Raw genomic sequence first — 17,847 nt, forward strand, 5'->3', positions numbered from 1 at the left:
AAATTAAAGAATTGCAGTAAAGCTTAAGTAGGGAAGAAAAGAGGAAATAAATCCACTGAAATTTCTTCTTTTAACTAGAAGAGTACACCATTTTCCAAATGTTAAACAGTTTACCCAGTTTCTGTGAAGGAGCTGCTGACACAATTTCCTAACATTTTTTCTCACCTTGTCAGGAATCCAATTCCTTGAGCTCAGAAATCTTTACACGACCCTTTAGAGTCAACAAACACAAAAGTTTCTTTCAAACTAGGAATGTGAAAAAAAAAATTCTAAATATTCTAATTACTAAATTCTGGTTTCCACACAGTCCTTCCCCTTCCTTCCACAAATCCTGAAGGAACTGAGCTGCTGCCAGAAATTCTAGTTTAGCAGTTCTCAAAAAAAGAATGAGAAAATCTAGGAACTTTGCCCTCAATGCCTACAGTTACAGATTTTTCACTCTGAGTTAAAAAACAGCTGCTAAATGCCATTGATCTAAACTCTTCACTTGCTCTTTGAATCCTTCTTTAACTTCTTCCCTTCACAAGTAGCTTGACACAGCTGGCACAAAATTAACCAAGAAAAACATTTTGTTTTGCAACACAGTCCTGGAAAAGCTGCTTTGCTTCAGTCTATATTTTATAGCTTGTTTCACAAGCCCAAAAACTAATTATCCATTGCACAATATTTTATTCACATACTATAAAATTTGGCAGAATGTAAAGACATCCATACCAGCAGCAAAATAATAAACTAATCACGATTTTAAAAAATTAATGTATATAATTTGAGGAGGTATTTTTCAGAATAGCAGCATCACTGTTCATTTTTGAAATTAAAACCCACTAAGACCGTCTACACTAAAGTGGCAATACCTCAGCATTCAGAAACGCACAGGTTTGCAGAATGCCAAGCAAACCTGTTAAAATGCATGTAATTCTCCAGTGTACTAAAGGGCCTACACCAGAAGTTCCTCAGTACAGGTTCTGGTTGAAAATGTCCTCAAGTTCTACAAATTTGTATAAAACACCTTCACCAAGTATGTTGATCTGTCTTTTGTTTTGTTTTTTTTTAACCAACAGTTTGATACATTTTGTATGTTGATTTTCATTAACTTTCTCAAAAACCCCTAGAAAGGGATTGAGTCATTTATTTGTCTTTCTTCATTCATAATTTTGGACTGTTCTGACTCCAGCAGTCAGTAAAATCAGCAGCACAGTACACTGCACCCACACTTCAGTAATCCCTAAATTGTTATATCAAAAAATGTAATTCTAAAAAAAATCCTAAATACTTTCAGTAGCAGACAATTCAAACTACCAACAAAACTGAATTCAAGAGGCACATCAATCCTGAAAAGTCATAACTCCTAATTAAATGTCCTACAGCAGGGATAAGAAGTTAGGGTCTGAAACAAAAGATGCTAACGACTTTTATACAAAGTAGGAGTTAAGAAGAACAGAAATTCAAAACACAATTCTATTTTCTTACTTTCGGTCCTGAAGTAGAACACATTCACTCAGATACCTGACTTCACCTATGAAGTGAACCTGGCCTAAATTATTTCCAGAAGGATGGAATGACAGAAACGAAACTTTTTATTAACTGTTATCAAATTATGATATTTATTGGAACAATTAATGACATTTCAGGAGTAATTAGGAATATGATTAGATTTTCAGAGAAGCTTCACAGCTGAAGTACTCTCTCAACTCACAACATGACAGTTTCCTAGTTTCTTTCAACTACATTGCCTTGCCAAGGCTATTGTGAGGGATTTGTTCTTTTGTAACTGTTAAAAAAAATGGTGTGTATCAAATGTATATATACATAAGATATCAGCAGGGAGAGGGGAAAAAAAGTTTCCTTCTGAAAAAATGACCAAACTTTTCTATTAAAGTTACTTAACCAAAACACACTTGAAGAAGGATTTGTGTTTCTAAAAGCCTATCATTTTTTTACACCTGTTATCAATTGAGCTAAAAATATTACACCTCTGTCAACCTGACCTCATTAGAAGCCTTGAGATAAAACTGAAACTGCACACAGAACATGTGGTGGCCTAGCCATCACAATTCTTGTAGAAGGGATTATTACTTTAAATCTCAAGGCACAATAAATGACAGGGGAAAAAAAAAATCTTAAAAAGGCTGAATGAAGTCATGTGGTGTGTAAATACTTAAATAAATAATCTCATGGAATAGCCTTTTGTCAGGTAAGCTCTCTAAATCTCATCACAGTATTAGACAAGTGTTTGGCAAGACATCAAAATGTGCTCAGAAGAACTACTTTTTATTTGAGTATACAGTTTTACCAGCAGTTTGCTCCATGTCATATTCTACATGCAAAGTCATAATTGTTACAGCAACATATAATGAAGAAGATGACCTATAGTTTTAGATTAAACTTTTCTGTCATCCTTTTGTGGAACCTGCAGAATGCACTTTAAAAGTCTTGCTTTAAGGAAGGATTTAACTACCTGAAATTATTTGGAAGTGGGAGTTCAAAGCCAGCTCACCCAAGCAACAAAAAGATCTGGGCCCCCATTCACTCAAGCAGTCAAAAGAAAGAGCTCTATTTCATAGAATTCACCTATAGCTACACCGTATTTAGCAGCCTGCGGTATTTCTAAGTCCCCTCTAAGACAAATCACAACCTTGAAAGGAGCGAAAAGAAGTTTTAGCTACCCAACACAGCCAAAAAGCACACAGCCTCACCTGACTGTGGTTAATGGCTGCATGGTTCCCATGAAAAGGAGACTGTCTTTCCTTGTCACGATGATGCCTGCTGCTGTGTTTGCTTCTCTGCAGCTGCTGACGCAATTTTGCAATCTAACAAAGGAAAAATTTACATTAGATTTCAACAGGTGTATTCAGGTACACACGTAATTTCATCCATTTATCCCATCACTTAGTTAAAATTATTTACTACCACAACATTCATAATTATTGCCAGCACTAGATTTGTTCTTGCAAATCTAATATGTTAGCTATCAGTTCAGCTGACACTCAGAAGACACCTCTGGAGGTTTAGTGAAAGAACTTGAAATACATAAAGTTTGAAAGTAGCGTGGTCATTGCTATTATTTCCTTCTTTGGTGAAAAATGTTACCTGCATTTAGTGTTTTATTTCCCACATATTCAGATTAAAAATATTAATACACCTGAATTGTTATATTAAATCAATATAAAATGAAAAGCCATTTCCTATTTTTTACCAAGCCCACCATCTGTATAATTAAGCAAAGTAGCAAAATACTCCTGCCTTCCTGAAGGATCATGGTATCAGTGCACACCAAAAAACTATTTAATCTAAAGGTATCTCAAGTAAAGGCATTTCTGACCTCCTTGAGTTGTTCGTTGCTGCCCCATGACGATGAACGTTTGTGTGAGCTTCTCTTCTTTTCTAAATATTCTTCAGCCCAGGCACTTTCTGTCTGTAAGAAGAAGATTACAGGATTAATTTAAAAAGGTAATTGCTACTTTCTGGAAGAATATTTTGAGACAAATTAGAAAAGAGAACTTTTAAGATATGCTAGATTCAGAACCAAAAGTGAACAACAGTAACCAACTAGAAGCCTTTCTCACAGGTAAAGTACAAAAAAGTGGAGTGAAACCATATAAATAAAAAACCCCAAACCCACAACTTTCAGACCTCCTGTAATATAGGAATGTGCTAGTTTCCCTTCCAAATGACTGAGCATAAGGCAGTATTCACATGTAGCACAAGCTGCCAGAGAGCTCTGAAGAACCAGTGTGACAGTGCTGAACTGGGGGGAGATGGTGTATTTAATTTCCTGCACAAACGCTGACCTTGTTATTTCTGACGCATTAGCAAGGGTGGCTTGGTGTAAACGCTGTGAAAGCCTGCACCAGCACAGCTTCAAAAGCACGTTCTTGCTCTCAAGAATGAGAAAAAGGAAAGCAAGGCATATAGCACCACTAGAGCCATTGCAAAGTAGGGAATTAATTTAATAATGCCTCAAAGGTCCCGGGTTCACAGTTGCCCCAGGACAAGCAGAAAGCAACACAGATAATACTAAGCTGGTTTCACTAAACCAACAGACACATTAGTGTTTAATAAAAAAATCTCACAAACATATAGTGGTGAAAGAGTTCAGAGAAATGCAAAGTATCATTAAGCCACGCTGTATTTCAGGTAAGAAAATGCACAGGCAAGACTGTGATAATACTGCATGCTTTATGGGCAGTTTGTATTCCCACCTAGCCAGCTCCAGGAATGTCTTCAAAGCAGTGAACTGTAAAGGCTCTAAGAAGACAGATAGCAACATCTATCAGGAATCTCTGTGCAGTCACAGGAAATACACCTAATGAAGCATTTCTGGAAGCAGCTCACACACTGAAACAGACAGCAAATTCCTTGAAGTTCACTGTTGCCACCATGCAGTTCTCAGCATACAGCGATGATCTAGCTAATCCCATTTTTAAGACACCTCACTTTCCCCTATAGAGAAGAACTTTGATTGCCTCTAAGTCTTCACACCTACAGCGAGCAGTGGTTGTTCTTACATGTGAAACTAAGAGCTTGCAGAAGCCACATGCTGACCTTTCTTACCCCAGCTGCACTTGCATCTCAGAAACTCAAGTCTTTTGTGGTATTAATCCCTTTTTTGCAGGGAATATGGAGCCTTAACTCCAAATATACAGGTTGCAACCCCACCAGTTTCAGTTACAGACACAAGTTTCATATAAATAAAACCTTCATTATCAGTACTTTTTATCTTCATCATTCTAAATCAAACACTAACTAGGACAAATCTGAATAATAAAGTTAGTATGGTTGCTTTGAAATTCCCATTTCATAGCAAAATCAGAATCCATTACAATCTGTTTTTCTAGAAAAGCACTCACTGATCTTCATCATAAAATAGAATAATTGATAACCCCCATTCCCAAGTACCAATTTTTGTCTAGTCAATTCTCAAATGTCAGTCAGGAGTATCATTCTATCCTCTAGCTTTAGCTACTAATTCTAGCTTCCCAACTCAGCACAACAATGACACTTGCCTACAGGAGAATAATTAACACTAATTAGTCTTTGCCTTTAATTTATATTCAAGACTTTGACTCAAGATTCAAGAATTATTTAATAAATTAATATCTGATTCATTTTCAAGCCTTAAAGTTGCTTTGAGGCTCATCCTTAAAACAAATAGTTAGAAATCTTTTCAGGTTAAACTATAGGAAACCTGTACATCAAGACAGAAATGCAATACTATTTTAGCAAGTCTTCTTCTACTTATTCCACCTATTTTGTTTGTAGTACTTATTATCAAGAAATGGACCAAGTAACCAAAAGGCAAAGTGGGATTTATATTGCTCTAGGTTCTTAAAGTACTACTACTTGCTTCTTAGTTGTCACCATTCATAACATCCTCCCCCCTTTCTAGAATTACAAAGAAATTAGTTTAAGGCTAAATTTATTACAGACAGTAGAACGCTTCAGAAAAAAAAAGTTTTAAGAGGCAAAAGCTTTGCAGTCAAAATAAATTATTTAAGAATTTTTTAAAAATACAATGTAATTGTCCCATTTTAAGTTGTAAGACAAACAGGTTTCATTCAAAGCAAAAAGACAAGATTACTAACACCTGTTTTATGAGCACTTTAAACAACATGCACAAGTATGAATCCTAGCCAGACCCTTGGATGCTCAATAATACACCTATTCATCATCCAACAAATATTTTTCAGGTACATAATTCAGTTGAGTTTTATAGACAGGTTTCATCACAATACTCAATCGAAGGAGGAATCTGATAGAGAGACAGTCTGCATGACCTGGGATCTCTTACACAGTTCTCAGCTATGACCCATGGGCATCTCTAGAAAGGCCTGCAAGCTGAAGTGTGCCATTAATTGCTGTCTCTTCCCAGTATGCTTCCTGCACGATACTACTCTCTATGCCATAACTCCACAGAATCAAGATACCCTGCTTACTCAACTTGAAAACCTTTTACATCTTCATAAATTCAAGTCCTGTTCTCTAAAGGCTTGAAATCAGAACACATACATTTCATGTCAGACTTCGTGAAATCTGAAATTATACACTGGAACCAGAGTATCTCATCAGTGAAACTTCATCCAAATAAGACATTTTCAGAAAAGCTGAACAATACAAATGGGCAGTCTGTATTATCTCAGGAAGCTAACTATTGTAAGTCACATTTTAAATTTGTCCCTAGCTCCAGTGGTTGCTCTCAGGCCCATCGGAAGACTAAAATCAATAATATCTCATCAGTGTCACATCAACATCAGCTTTGGACATACAGATGTATGTCTATAGCCTACATTTTCTACTGGTTTGATAAATTTTAAATTAGGAAGTGCAAACGGATCATTCTAGTTCTCTCAGAAATACACTACCATAGATCACCACTAAATGTACTCATTCTGCAGAAATATCTAATGCACTTACAGTCTTCCCATTAACCTTTCAAATATATTTCCTCTTCTATACAAAAGCCCCACTACCACAGCAGTTAGATGTGCCAGAATTGGGAGAAAAAGGCAAAAGAAAAATGCAAGCCAAAAAGGATGGTATCTGGCAAATACCGAGATTATAAAAGCCCAACCATTATTCAGATTATATCAAAACTAACCTGAACAAGATCAACTGAACATAGCAAACACTTTGGCAGCAGTATAGAAATATAATTATTCTGAAAAAAGTATCCTAAGAAATCAAATAAGAAAATAAATTGTTAGGACACCCATAGGGGTTTAGTTCTGCCCTTTAATAATGCCTTTTAATAGCTAAGTATGTACAGACATTCCTTGTATATCACATACCTTCCTTCATCCTCCTCCTCTTACTTCAAAATGCTTTCTTTTATCACCCTGTCTTCTAACCATTTTTCCAATTCATTTTCCTGCACAGAAAACGTGATCCTCAGCTGTCCTTTCTTCTTCACCAGTTCCTAATTCCACCTTATCCAGATGGACATATTTCCCTACAAAACACCTTCCTTCTCTACTGATCTGCTCTTCCCACAAAAGGCCACACAGTAACACTGCACACCTCATCTGCTCAATTCCCACTCATCCACAGACACTGAAACTATGTGGACACATTTTTGCTACTGTTACCAAACATAACAGGGGTTCAAACACAAGGATGCCCCACATGCTATGAGGTCCTCTTCCAACTGCATCTTGCTTATGTTCTTTGGAATTAGTGGAGACTTCTTGTTGAAACCATGTTCCAGGAACAGGGATTTAAAATCTGATACATTTGCCTCTTTCTTTCACGCTGCATGTTAGAGAAAGCCACTGCCAGACTGCACCCACAGAAGGAGAAATGAAACACTAGGATATTTTAAGAAACACTCCATCTTGAACCACTTCTGCATACAGAAGGGATGTCATGTAACAACACTCCCTTTAAAGGGGAATGCCAAAACAAACGTCATGCTTCAGTCAATTGTTTGTTGTTTCCGTTTTTACAGGTGGCACAGGACGGAACCTTTAAAGCTTGTGAAATTTTGTTAAGCAGTTCATGTTTATTGGAAAATCATGTACTTTTTTAATACTTTCCAGTTGAGCTAAATTTCAACACCATTCACAGTTCAATGAGGCAGTTCTTCAATGCATATAATTCTATACTGGGTGCATAAAACCCAAGTGAACATTACAGGGCTTTTACAATTAGAGGATGAAGAGTTGGAGACAGACATACATATAAGGATACATCACTAAGTTCTCTATATAAATCTAAAGTAAACAGTAATTAACTCCAGTGCTATCTAGTGTACTGCACACTGTAAGAATAATGAGAATACAGATGTACAATGCACTGAGGCAAGAAGGAAGTGGAACACCTAAACGATACTACAGTTCTCAGCCTTTACTTAAAGAATGCAAATAATTCACACATGCAGTAGCAAAGGTAGGATTCCTGCAATTTGAAAGTGAATAGAAACTTGTGAGCAAGAAAGCTAAAGTGAATGTTTTCAAAGGAAAAGCTTCTCACATTTAAATCCTGTCTTCACCCTTACATACTCCAAAGACAAAAAACTCTGTCCTACCTGTGTGGCTTTGTCTCTCATACAGGGAGCAGCTTGTCCATGATTATCACGAGGCCACTGTCCAGCAAGGTATGGAGCAGCAAGCGTATCCAGTGAAGATGTCCGGCGAACAATACTGGAAGGGCTTGATGAAGGTGGTCTTGATTTGTCTGGTAGAGCAAGAACATTTGATTACAAAGAAATCAAGACAGAGAGCTTATCCATTTTAATAGCCTACAAGAAATCATACCAAATTGGAACTATGCTGTTAAGTATACAACAAGATACTTCTAATATGGAAATTAAGTTTGCTTTTCCAGGCTCTATTCAGTCTGAATAAGTTTGAAATCTGTTTTTATGGTTTCTTTAAAAACATCCTTATGCCACAAATGTTGCATTAGTGTTCACACACCACTATTTACTCCTTTAAAAGTCTAACAGTCATTTGATTCTTAAATGATGAAGGTGTAGAAGAAATAAAAATAGCTATGTTTATGCACACAAAAGGTTAATGAAGAAAAACTGTGTTGAACTTTTTCAATTTAATGCTGAGTTTACAGTTCATCCTACTAGCCCTTCACCCCTTCACCTACTTTACTTCCAGGGACACTATAAACCAGCATATTCTAACCACCCAGTACATGATATATGGCATAACCCTTAGATTCAGAAGTCAACTTTGATAAGGTAATCATTTACATTTTACAAGCTAATTGAGACATCTCCTCCCTTTACATGCTATTTGGTAACTATGTTCATATTTGCCTGGTGCTGTATCTTCTGCAACACCTCATTTGTGGTGTTTATACTGGTATCCTATTTCAGAACAATTTAGATACTAAGAGGAATCCTTACCAAAAAAAAAAAGTTAACTACAACAATCACAGGAAGTAACATGAGAAGGAAGAATATGGTTAAAAATAAAAATTTGTATCTGTCCCATTTGTCAATGATGTCTTAAGTAAGGTGGCAGTAAAAGACTACACTGCAAGCTATGAAGAATAAACACTGAAGAAAATTTCCTCAGAACAGTAACTGTGGTTGTTAAATTTAAGAGACCGATAAGCAGCAAAGACCCAGGGTTTAGACACACATACATGCTTACACATTTTGAGATGTAAAAGGCAAATCCTGAGATCACAACGATCTAAGCTTACTACCAACTCATCTACTCCCCACAAAAAGAATTTCAATTATACTTGAAAGAATTGTGCATTAATCTTAACTATAACAAATAGAAAGTCCTAAAAAACACAGCTAGAACACAGCAAGCATGATTCAGGAGTTAGATGGAACCTTTATAAAAGGCCACGGGAAAAACTCAGTCATGTGTCCTCCCTCACTGTGCCTTAGGATGAATTCTGCACTAGAAGTATCAATAACACAGCAATTTGTATTATACATAAACTCATTTACATTTACAAAGGAAATTGTGCCTGGTTAGTGTCTGACTGCTAGTCAGAAAATAAAACCACTGACATCAAAAGTCCAAAATTCAATTTCTAAGCTGTTGCAATCTACTAAAAATACATGTGATAAATACTAATACAACTTGTTAGGTATAGATTTCAATGGAGTGGAAAGCACCTAAATCTAGTGATGTTCTACACTAAATAGCCTCATGTGAATTTATTAGAAAGGTACACAGTAAAAATGTGAGAAATATTTCAATTCAACTACAAGGAAAAAATTCTTAGCACTATAATCAGCCGCTCTTGTACAAAGCAGTCAGGAAACTTCATCTGGTTTATTATTTCTACAAGCACCAACAATGATACAACCTTACTACTGAGCTCTCAGCAGATTTGCTCTTAGGGTGTAACAGCAAATATGTTTTGGAGTTTGCACTTAAGACTCCCATGTCAAAGAAATTCTCTGACTACTACTATCAGCACACTGAAGGGTCTGTTTGTATCAGAAGATTTCAAAACTATTCCTTTTGTGTGTACTATAGGACAATGTGGCATGCTAACACAATGTGCCATTCTTTAAAAATTATGCTTGCTTCCAAAGTTAAATCAAACATATTATTTGTCTTAGAATTAGCTGCCATATTCTCCCTGTTTGTTTTTCTTCTTAGTTATCATTCTTCCTCTTCAAGAAGCTTTTCTCTTTTTACCAAGGGGAAACAGAAAGGATGTGAAAAAAAATTATAAATCAGGAAGTGTACGTAGTCAGCCACATCATCTGCAAAGCCACTGCAGCAGCTTCAGAACTGGAAAAGCAGAATCTATTACTCTCTCTTCTCCACCACAAAAAAAAAGAAAAACAAAACCAAAACAAAAAACAACTGGAAAGACTATTTTGCTGAACAAACAGAGAATGAGAACTGAAGAGCCTGTTTACTATTTAAGTTCAAGGGAAGCTGCTCATTTCAAGGCACAAAGCCTGTAAATACTCTCTCTTCCTCTGATTTAAAAATTCATTCAAGAAATTCTGTTTTCAAATTACTTCTATTTAGATGGGTAATGATGTTTGGATCTGTTTTTACTTACTTTTCCACCTTCACAACCTGCCTTTATACAAATTGGCAAAGTCTACTATACAATCCTTCTTACTGTTTCAAAACATTTCAGTGGGAACATATACAATGTTTTCATTGCACTTTCCCCTACAATACTTGAAGCAAGTGTTCAGCTGCTATTTTTTCTTGATGTGACCTACATAACAAGAGATCTGCCTCCATAGAGATAACAGTTACAACAGCTGTGGCTGATGAAAAACAATGGAGCTGTTTCATCAAATAGACGCTTCTTAAATATTAGATCTCTTTTAATTGGCCTGATTATCTCTCTAAACCAGTATTTGTGACAAATATCAACCCTCCTATCCATCCATCACTAGTATAAATCTATTTAGAAACAAAAGTCTTTCTGCAATCTGGTCTCAAACAAAGCAAAATAATAGAACAAAAATAAAGAGAACATACACAACACAAATCAAGGAAGTCCATAATGCGGGGAAATAACAAGCGAGTTGCCATGTCTTCATTGGTCATTGCCGTACAAGTGACCAACAGAAGTTGCTACAGGCAACTTGGTATCTCACACACCTCTTGCAGAGTAAAGCCAGGCACCTCCAAAGGCAGTGTAAGCTCAGGCACTATAGCAGTAGGACTGAAGAGCAAAACTGAACAAATAGAGATGCTTACCAATAACTACCTGAAAGGTATGAAAGAAACCAAAGAAACATCATCTAACACATACTGTGAGAAAATAAGCAGCAGAAAAGCCTAAGAGGCCACTGAACTCACAAAACTCTACTTTAGGCTTTTTTTTATACAAGTGGGCTATCCAAAGTAGTGAGAAGGAGTGAGACCAAACTAACTCCTCTGCCATCAAAGCATACATACAGTTGACCTTTTTGTTCTGCTTTGGTCAGGCTTTTCCCCAGAAAGGACCTTCATGGGATCTCTCCCATGCACAGCTGGCACAACCATCTTTCCCAAAACTACAACTGGTCTCTGGGACTCCACCTACTTTTCATGTTTCATTAAAAGAACCGAACAGACTCGGAGCACTAAGCACAGACACACCACCCAACTGTGTATACTCCCTTTGGAAGATAATCCTGGCTATCATCCTCACAGAAATTTAAAGAGAACTGTTCACTAGTAATTCAAAATTGTCCCACTGTAGAAGAATGACTGAATTAGTGGTGTTTTAGAAAACCAAACCTCACAAAACCCAAGATGTTCAAGTTACTTAACTCTAGTAAATGAAAATATTTTTAATCCAAATAAACTCCCCTGAAGTGCTGGCCACAAGAAACATACAGTATGATGGTGCAAAAATGAATTAGCTTTCTTTACACCTACCATTTGTTAAACAGCTTAGGTAAGCAGTGCAGGAATGTAGCGGTACACAAAGCCTTCTCTCTTATCCTACAGTAATATCTTTCAAAACTACTGCAAAACCTTGGTCATTAAGGCCAACAGGTCTGCAGCTATTATTGTGTCACCAAATTATTAAAACTAATAAATTCTATGGTGAAATTTGAGACTGTAATAGAGTTCCATTTCTTCCTCTCTACCTCCAAGAAAAGGTTCATACCAGACCTCTAAGACTTCATATACTATTTTTATCACTTCCATTCACACAAGCAGGCTTTAATATTACCCTTCCCTAGAAACTTCTCCTTAATTTTCAGAATGAGTTTAGATGTCCAATACAGTCAACTGGACTATACCAGGAAGTCCAGCATCCAGCAGAGAACTCTCTCACCACCTCGAGGCACCTGAAAGTAAACAACTGCTATGGCTCTGGTCTTGATCTTCTTGTTTACTCAGCCTGGTACACTGTAACATTTTTGCAGCTGAGCAGTTCAACTCCTCTAAGATGCGTTTTATATAAGAACACAAATAACAAGATCCCATTAGATCTTTACTCAGTGAATAAACCAAGGCAAAAACCGATGAAGATAGAGAAATGTGTATGCTCTATCTCATGTTGCAACAGTGTACTAGTAGGTCAAAACAATGTCCTCTAAGGGGTGGTTTGCAGACAGGGAAAGAGGCAAATGTGAAAACTGAACCAAAATTGGAGATTGCAGGACAGACTCTGCAGTGTAGAAACGAGGCCACACCAGTGATGGGAAGGGCAGAACACATTAACAGGCAATTAGAAGCTGAATTCTGCGAAATAACTGCTAGAGACTGCAGAAAGGGAAAGTAAAAGATGAAAAACAGGTAGTAGCAAGATCTAGCTTCCTGGTTATATTTAGGAGGAGGGGAGAGAAGTGGCAAGAAAAGCATGGAAAATTAGAAGTTGTATGACAGAATCTTCCATTTGTAATTACCCCATAGTCAACAGAGAATTCAGTTGAGCAATTCAGATCAGAAAACAAGGGCTAAAAAACCCCTCCAAAAACCACACCCCAAACCCATAAAAGCCACATTTGTAAATTCAAAAGTTAGGGTTCTCAAGTGTAAAGCAGGCTCCTGAAAACTAAGTTCACAACTATTCAACTGCTTCCCAGGAAAGAAAATCTGAAAAACGTGAAACTGAGCCTGAAGTATACAACTTATATTTAGATACACTTAAACTTAGATACAACCAGCATCTAAGTTCAGAAAAAGCTATCATTTGTCTAACCTCAAGGTTCATTTTCATCTAAGAAAATGTGTCTGCAGCTGTCGGAATGAACAAAAGCCATCACTAACTGAAAGCAAGAAACAGAAAACCCCAAGTTATTCTGCAGCAGATTCTGACCAATATCCTCAAGCATCTTGTGTGTCTGCACAACCGTTGCCTCATTAGCAAAAAAAGTTCCACTTCCATGTTCTCAGCTAACACTGTTTACTCATTTAGATAAAAAACCTGAAGTCAACTCAGCCTCTGTCAAGCACTGGACTACACAAGATGAATGTTAAGCACTATAAAGAGTTTAGTTTGCATTTGGAGCCAATACAAGTACTAGTCAGAAACTGGAACATGTGGAAGCAATTAAATGGACACCACTCTCCTGTTTTCACACATCTTGTAAAAAGCTACTGGAGTTACCTTAACACCGTAGAGTAATCAAATGACTTGTTTCTTTCTATATGTTAATTCTGCAAAGTAGTAAAGAGGCCAGCATAGTTTCAGCAGGCTTCTCCACAGTGACTAAAAGACAGTGCAATTTTTCCACCCTAAGTGGTCTGACGCATGCCTTTACAAACAGTTTTTGAACCTGGACCTCAAGGCTAACCATGCTCTTCCTCATTCTCCAGGCCAGCAGATTGCACCTTAGGCAAGATTTCTATAAAGCTCACAGGAAGGAGACCGGATTTTGTGATGTGCATAAAGTCTTTCAGATTACTGATTAACAAGAATCTCAAATGAAGAATACACACATTCCTCAATCCAAAGCCTTATAATATAATATAGCCTTAATAAAACCCTCATTACTCTTATCTGCAAAGTGAAAAATCTAACTCAGAATCTTATCAGTACTCTCTTACACTAGCAGACTAGGAGGTACACAGTCGTCTTGTACCAACTGGTGATGACTGTCTCATTTGGCAGCATCACTCCTCAAGAGCCAGGATAGGAAAAAAGAAAAAACCCAAAGCGGTAGTCTGGTTATAATCATTATTTTAGAAAGGGGGAGGAGTATAAGGAGAAGCAGAAGTGTTAAAGGGAGGGCTAGTCCTAGATTTCCACATATACACTTCTGCATATTAGTCAACTTTATTGTTTAGATTACCACAGTCAATTTAATGAAAAAGAGTAGCTGCAAGCTTTGGTATTTTAAAAGTAACATTTTTCCCCAGATTTGAGGACATGAACACAAAGCCACATTCATGCACTTTTGAGAAAACTTTTATCCCAAGAAGGAAAAGGACTTACATATGTCAGCCTCTATCATCCTCAACCTGATGCCATATATTACTTAAATCCCAGCATTTCCAATAAGAATTATTTAATTTTTCAAAAAGTTAAAAAGCAGTTTGCTACAAAATGTATGGTATCCTCACGCTATTTTCTATCTTCACTGTAGCACAAGCATGTCATCACTCTCAAGCACACACATCCTTCTGCAGGGTTCTGTTGAAAGCAACTGCTAAGAGAGATACTGAATACTTTTGCTCTACAGCTACGTGCCATGCCTACAGCACTAGTCAGTTCTTTAATTGCAAGCTCAGGGACACTGTTTGGATCACAACCACATCCACCATCCGGCACGAGGTGTGCAGAAAGGTGAGATGTGAAGGCTTCACAACAGCCCCCAAACTCACCTAAAGTTTGTGCCCAAGTACATTAAGGACATCTACCCCACTGAAACCCTCTCATCTGCCAACCCGAGGCAGTACTCGCGGTACTACGGGAGCGGTCACAACCCCCACATGGCACGCTTGGCTCTCTATCCCTCTTCTGAAAGCCAGGGCGCAAGAGAGCAGCAACAAAAGCAAAGACCCCTTCCATGCACATACCCGGCAAACCCTGCCGCCGGCCAGAGAAGGGGCAGGGCGGGCACCAGCCCGGGCACAGCCCGGTCCCTAGCTCTGCCCCAGGGCACGAGGCGCTCGGAGGCACCGCCGGCCCCTGCCCTGCAACCCCGCGCCTGGCCCGGCCGCCGGGGACGTGCCCTTTGCCGCTGTCCCGGACCCCCCTGCGCTCACCTTTGCAGACGGGGGAGCTAGGGCTCTTCCTCTCTGGGGAGCTCCTGCCCGGCTCCGGCGACTGCCGCCGGTGGTGGTGCCGGACCCTGCCCTCCGGCAGCGGAGGCACCGGCGAGGAGCAGGGCGAGGGCCCGCAGCCCGGCAGCGGCGGCGGGGGCGGCGGCAGGTGGTGGTGCCGGGGGGGGCTGCCCCGCGCCCCGCCATGGCCACGCGTGGGGCTGCCCCGCGAGGAGGCGCCGCCGCCGCTGCCCGCTCCCCCGGCGGGGCCGTGGCGGGGCCGCCGCGCCCGCCGCTGCCGGGGGGCGCCGCGCGTGGGAGCCCCGCACCCGGGCCGCCACCGCTCCTCGTGGGGCTGCCATGTTGCTGCTGCTGCTGCTGCTTGAGCTGGAAGGGCACCGTGGCCCGCATGGGCTGGAGGCGGCTGCTCGCTCCCGCTGCTCCGCCGCCCGCCGCCGCCGCGCTGCCTCCCCCCGTCAGGGAGGTGGCGGGGGTCGGGGAGCCGCCGCGCCTCACGCGCTGGTGGGACATTGTCCGTCGGGAGCCGGGGCTCACGGAAGGCGGCCTGAGGCGGGGAAGGGACAGAAGGGTACGAGGCGCGGGCCGCTCCTCGCGAGGTCCGACGCCTCAGGTGGCGGCGGCGACCGCCGCAGCCCCGTCCCGGTTTCCGTTCCCGTCGCGGTCGCACTCCCGTCCCCTCCGCGCCGCTGCACCCGCAGCCTCCGTGCGCCTCATCAACAATAGTGCCCCGGCCGCGCGCCCCGCCCACCGCGCCCTCCCATTGGGCGCGGCGCCGCTCGGCTCGCGCAGCTACGGCGCGCCCATTGGCTGCGGGGCGCGCGCCTGAGTGGCCGAGCCCGCGCGGAGGGTGCGGGGGGGCGCGGGGCGGAGGCAGCGCTTAAAGAGCCGCACGCGGGTGGTGGCGGGGCCGCGCACTGCCCCCGGCACGTGCGGCGGGGCAGCCCCGGCGGGAACAGGGCCGCGCTCCGGGCTCCCTCACACCGCCGCGGGGCCGCGCTCCGGGCTCCCTCACGCCGCCACGAGGCCGCCGCCGCCACGGGGAGAGCTGCGAGCCGGCAGTGGCTCACCCGCCTCTTGGTCCCGTTCTAAGAGACCATTATTCCTATTCCATTATTTCTAGCCCAAGGTGCACTCCAGGAGGGGACGGGGCTCCACAACGGTTTATCCAATCGCTTTGCCACCAGCTCGGTGTTACCGATGATGGCACCAGAGACGTGGGCAATATCCAGGCAGACTTGACCCCCTTTTCCCTTAATTGCTGTGTTTACTCTCCCCCCTTAGGTCAGATTAGTTGCATCTTCATTGTAATCTTTTAATAATATTTGTTAACTGCTGGCATCCTCTTAACCAAATTTATACAGCAGAGCAGTGAATACGTGCATGGAACAGGCCTTAGTTCATGTGCTTGGTTATTTAGATGCAAGGCAAACACGTTAATGCCCTCAACACTAGAGAGAATCAATAAACCTTTCTTCTGTCTTTATTACAAATGCCTTCTGAGCTACCAGAACGTACACAAATTCTTTTCAATACTGCTCTACAAGTTGGATGTTGCAATTGAAAAGCATTGCTATGATACGAATGGTGTGCCAATTTACATACTGCTCTCTGTTCAGCTTGGTTGTGCTTGGGTTTGTATTTTTCTCTCTCCTTTGCTGTTTCTGATTGAAACCCACTTCACTTAAAAATCCCTACTTCCCCTTTGAAGAGCTCCATCCTTGTGGCTGACAAGTTAAACAAACCTGAAAAGCAAGACTATGCGCACAGGCCTTTCTTAAGGATGCCTGGATACTGGCCTACCTAAAGCCTTGAAGGGTAAAGCTCTTGTCAGAGCTGAGAGCTTTTCATGAGAAATCTGACCGACAAAAGAGACCAGGGCAGATGTAGTGATGAGGTGTTGTGGAGTAAGCTCTTGCATTCTGGATTAATTACATTTATTTTGAAAGGCATTATGCTTGCTCACAGGTACTGTAAATGCTAGTAACACGGCCTGAAGCTGCATGGGCCAATCAAAACTGGCTACAAGAGGCTGTGTCCAGTCTCAAGAATTACCCTGTGCTACCCCTGAAAGTGGCTGCCAAACGAAGGCACCAGAAGCCTGGCAGATCATCATCAGTCCTATTATGTCCCTTTCTTCAACTGTGCAATTTACTTATGTTATCTTGTAAATTATGCATAGGGACACTTCCCAGTCCTTTTCTTGTAGCCATCACAAGCACTGCTGGTACAATTTGGCAAGGCACCAAAATCACCAGATAACCCATAATAAATGAAATATCTGGGAGACAGTGCTCTCCTCACTGGGGATGGCTGAGAGGCAGAGAACAGTATAAGCTGTGTACTGCTGTCATTGGGGGTGAAGGGATCTCGTAATTCCCTCAGTGACTCCACGTATATATTGAAAAGAACCTCAGCTTTAAAGCTCTCCATGGGTAAATACCCAGGAAGTAGAAAACCAGCACGCAGCATGTCTGGAGAAATAAATGGAACCTGTCTGCTGCTTTGTCCTTCAGCAGTTTCTGTGACTCATCTGTGGGGCAACACAGCACAAGAAGTTTTTGAGAAGGGGAAGAAAAGAGTCTGAAACCTTCCAAAAGCCAGTTTTGCCATAACTCAAAGTAAGGTCAAGGGACAAGGAGAATACGTTTTTAGGAACTAAATGGCAAGATGGACATTGTCAGATCCCAAGGGAGGTGATCAACAAAATAACAGCTATGTTTTCACC

The 17,847-nt window shown here is 40.9% G+C and overlaps 1 protein-coding gene across 1 annotated transcript in view; it reads right to left on the reverse strand.

The window, feature by feature from the left end:
• The window catches only part of FAM117B (family with sequence similarity 117 member B), a 29,344-nt gene extending 13,495 nt beyond the window's left edge, over nt 1-15,849 (reverse strand). Inside the window, 5 exon segments of the mRNA XM_039555090.1 lie at nt 2,697-2,810; nt 3,323-3,415; nt 8,024-8,172; nt 15,105-15,368; nt 15,371-15,849. Coding sequence (XP_039411024.1) covers nt 2,697-2,810; nt 3,323-3,415; nt 8,024-8,172; nt 15,105-15,368; nt 15,371-15,632 — 882 coding nt within the window. The 5' untranslated portion in view covers nt 15,633-15,849.
• Between the last annotated feature and the right edge of the window lie 1,998 nt (nt 15,850-17,847).

Source organism: Corvus cornix, chromosome 7 (assembly GCF_000738735.6).
Source record: "Corvus cornix cornix isolate S_Up_H32 chromosome 7, ASM73873v5, whole genome shotgun sequence".
NCBI classification, from domain to species: domain Eukaryota; kingdom Metazoa; phylum Chordata; class Aves; order Passeriformes; family Corvidae; genus Corvus; species Corvus cornix.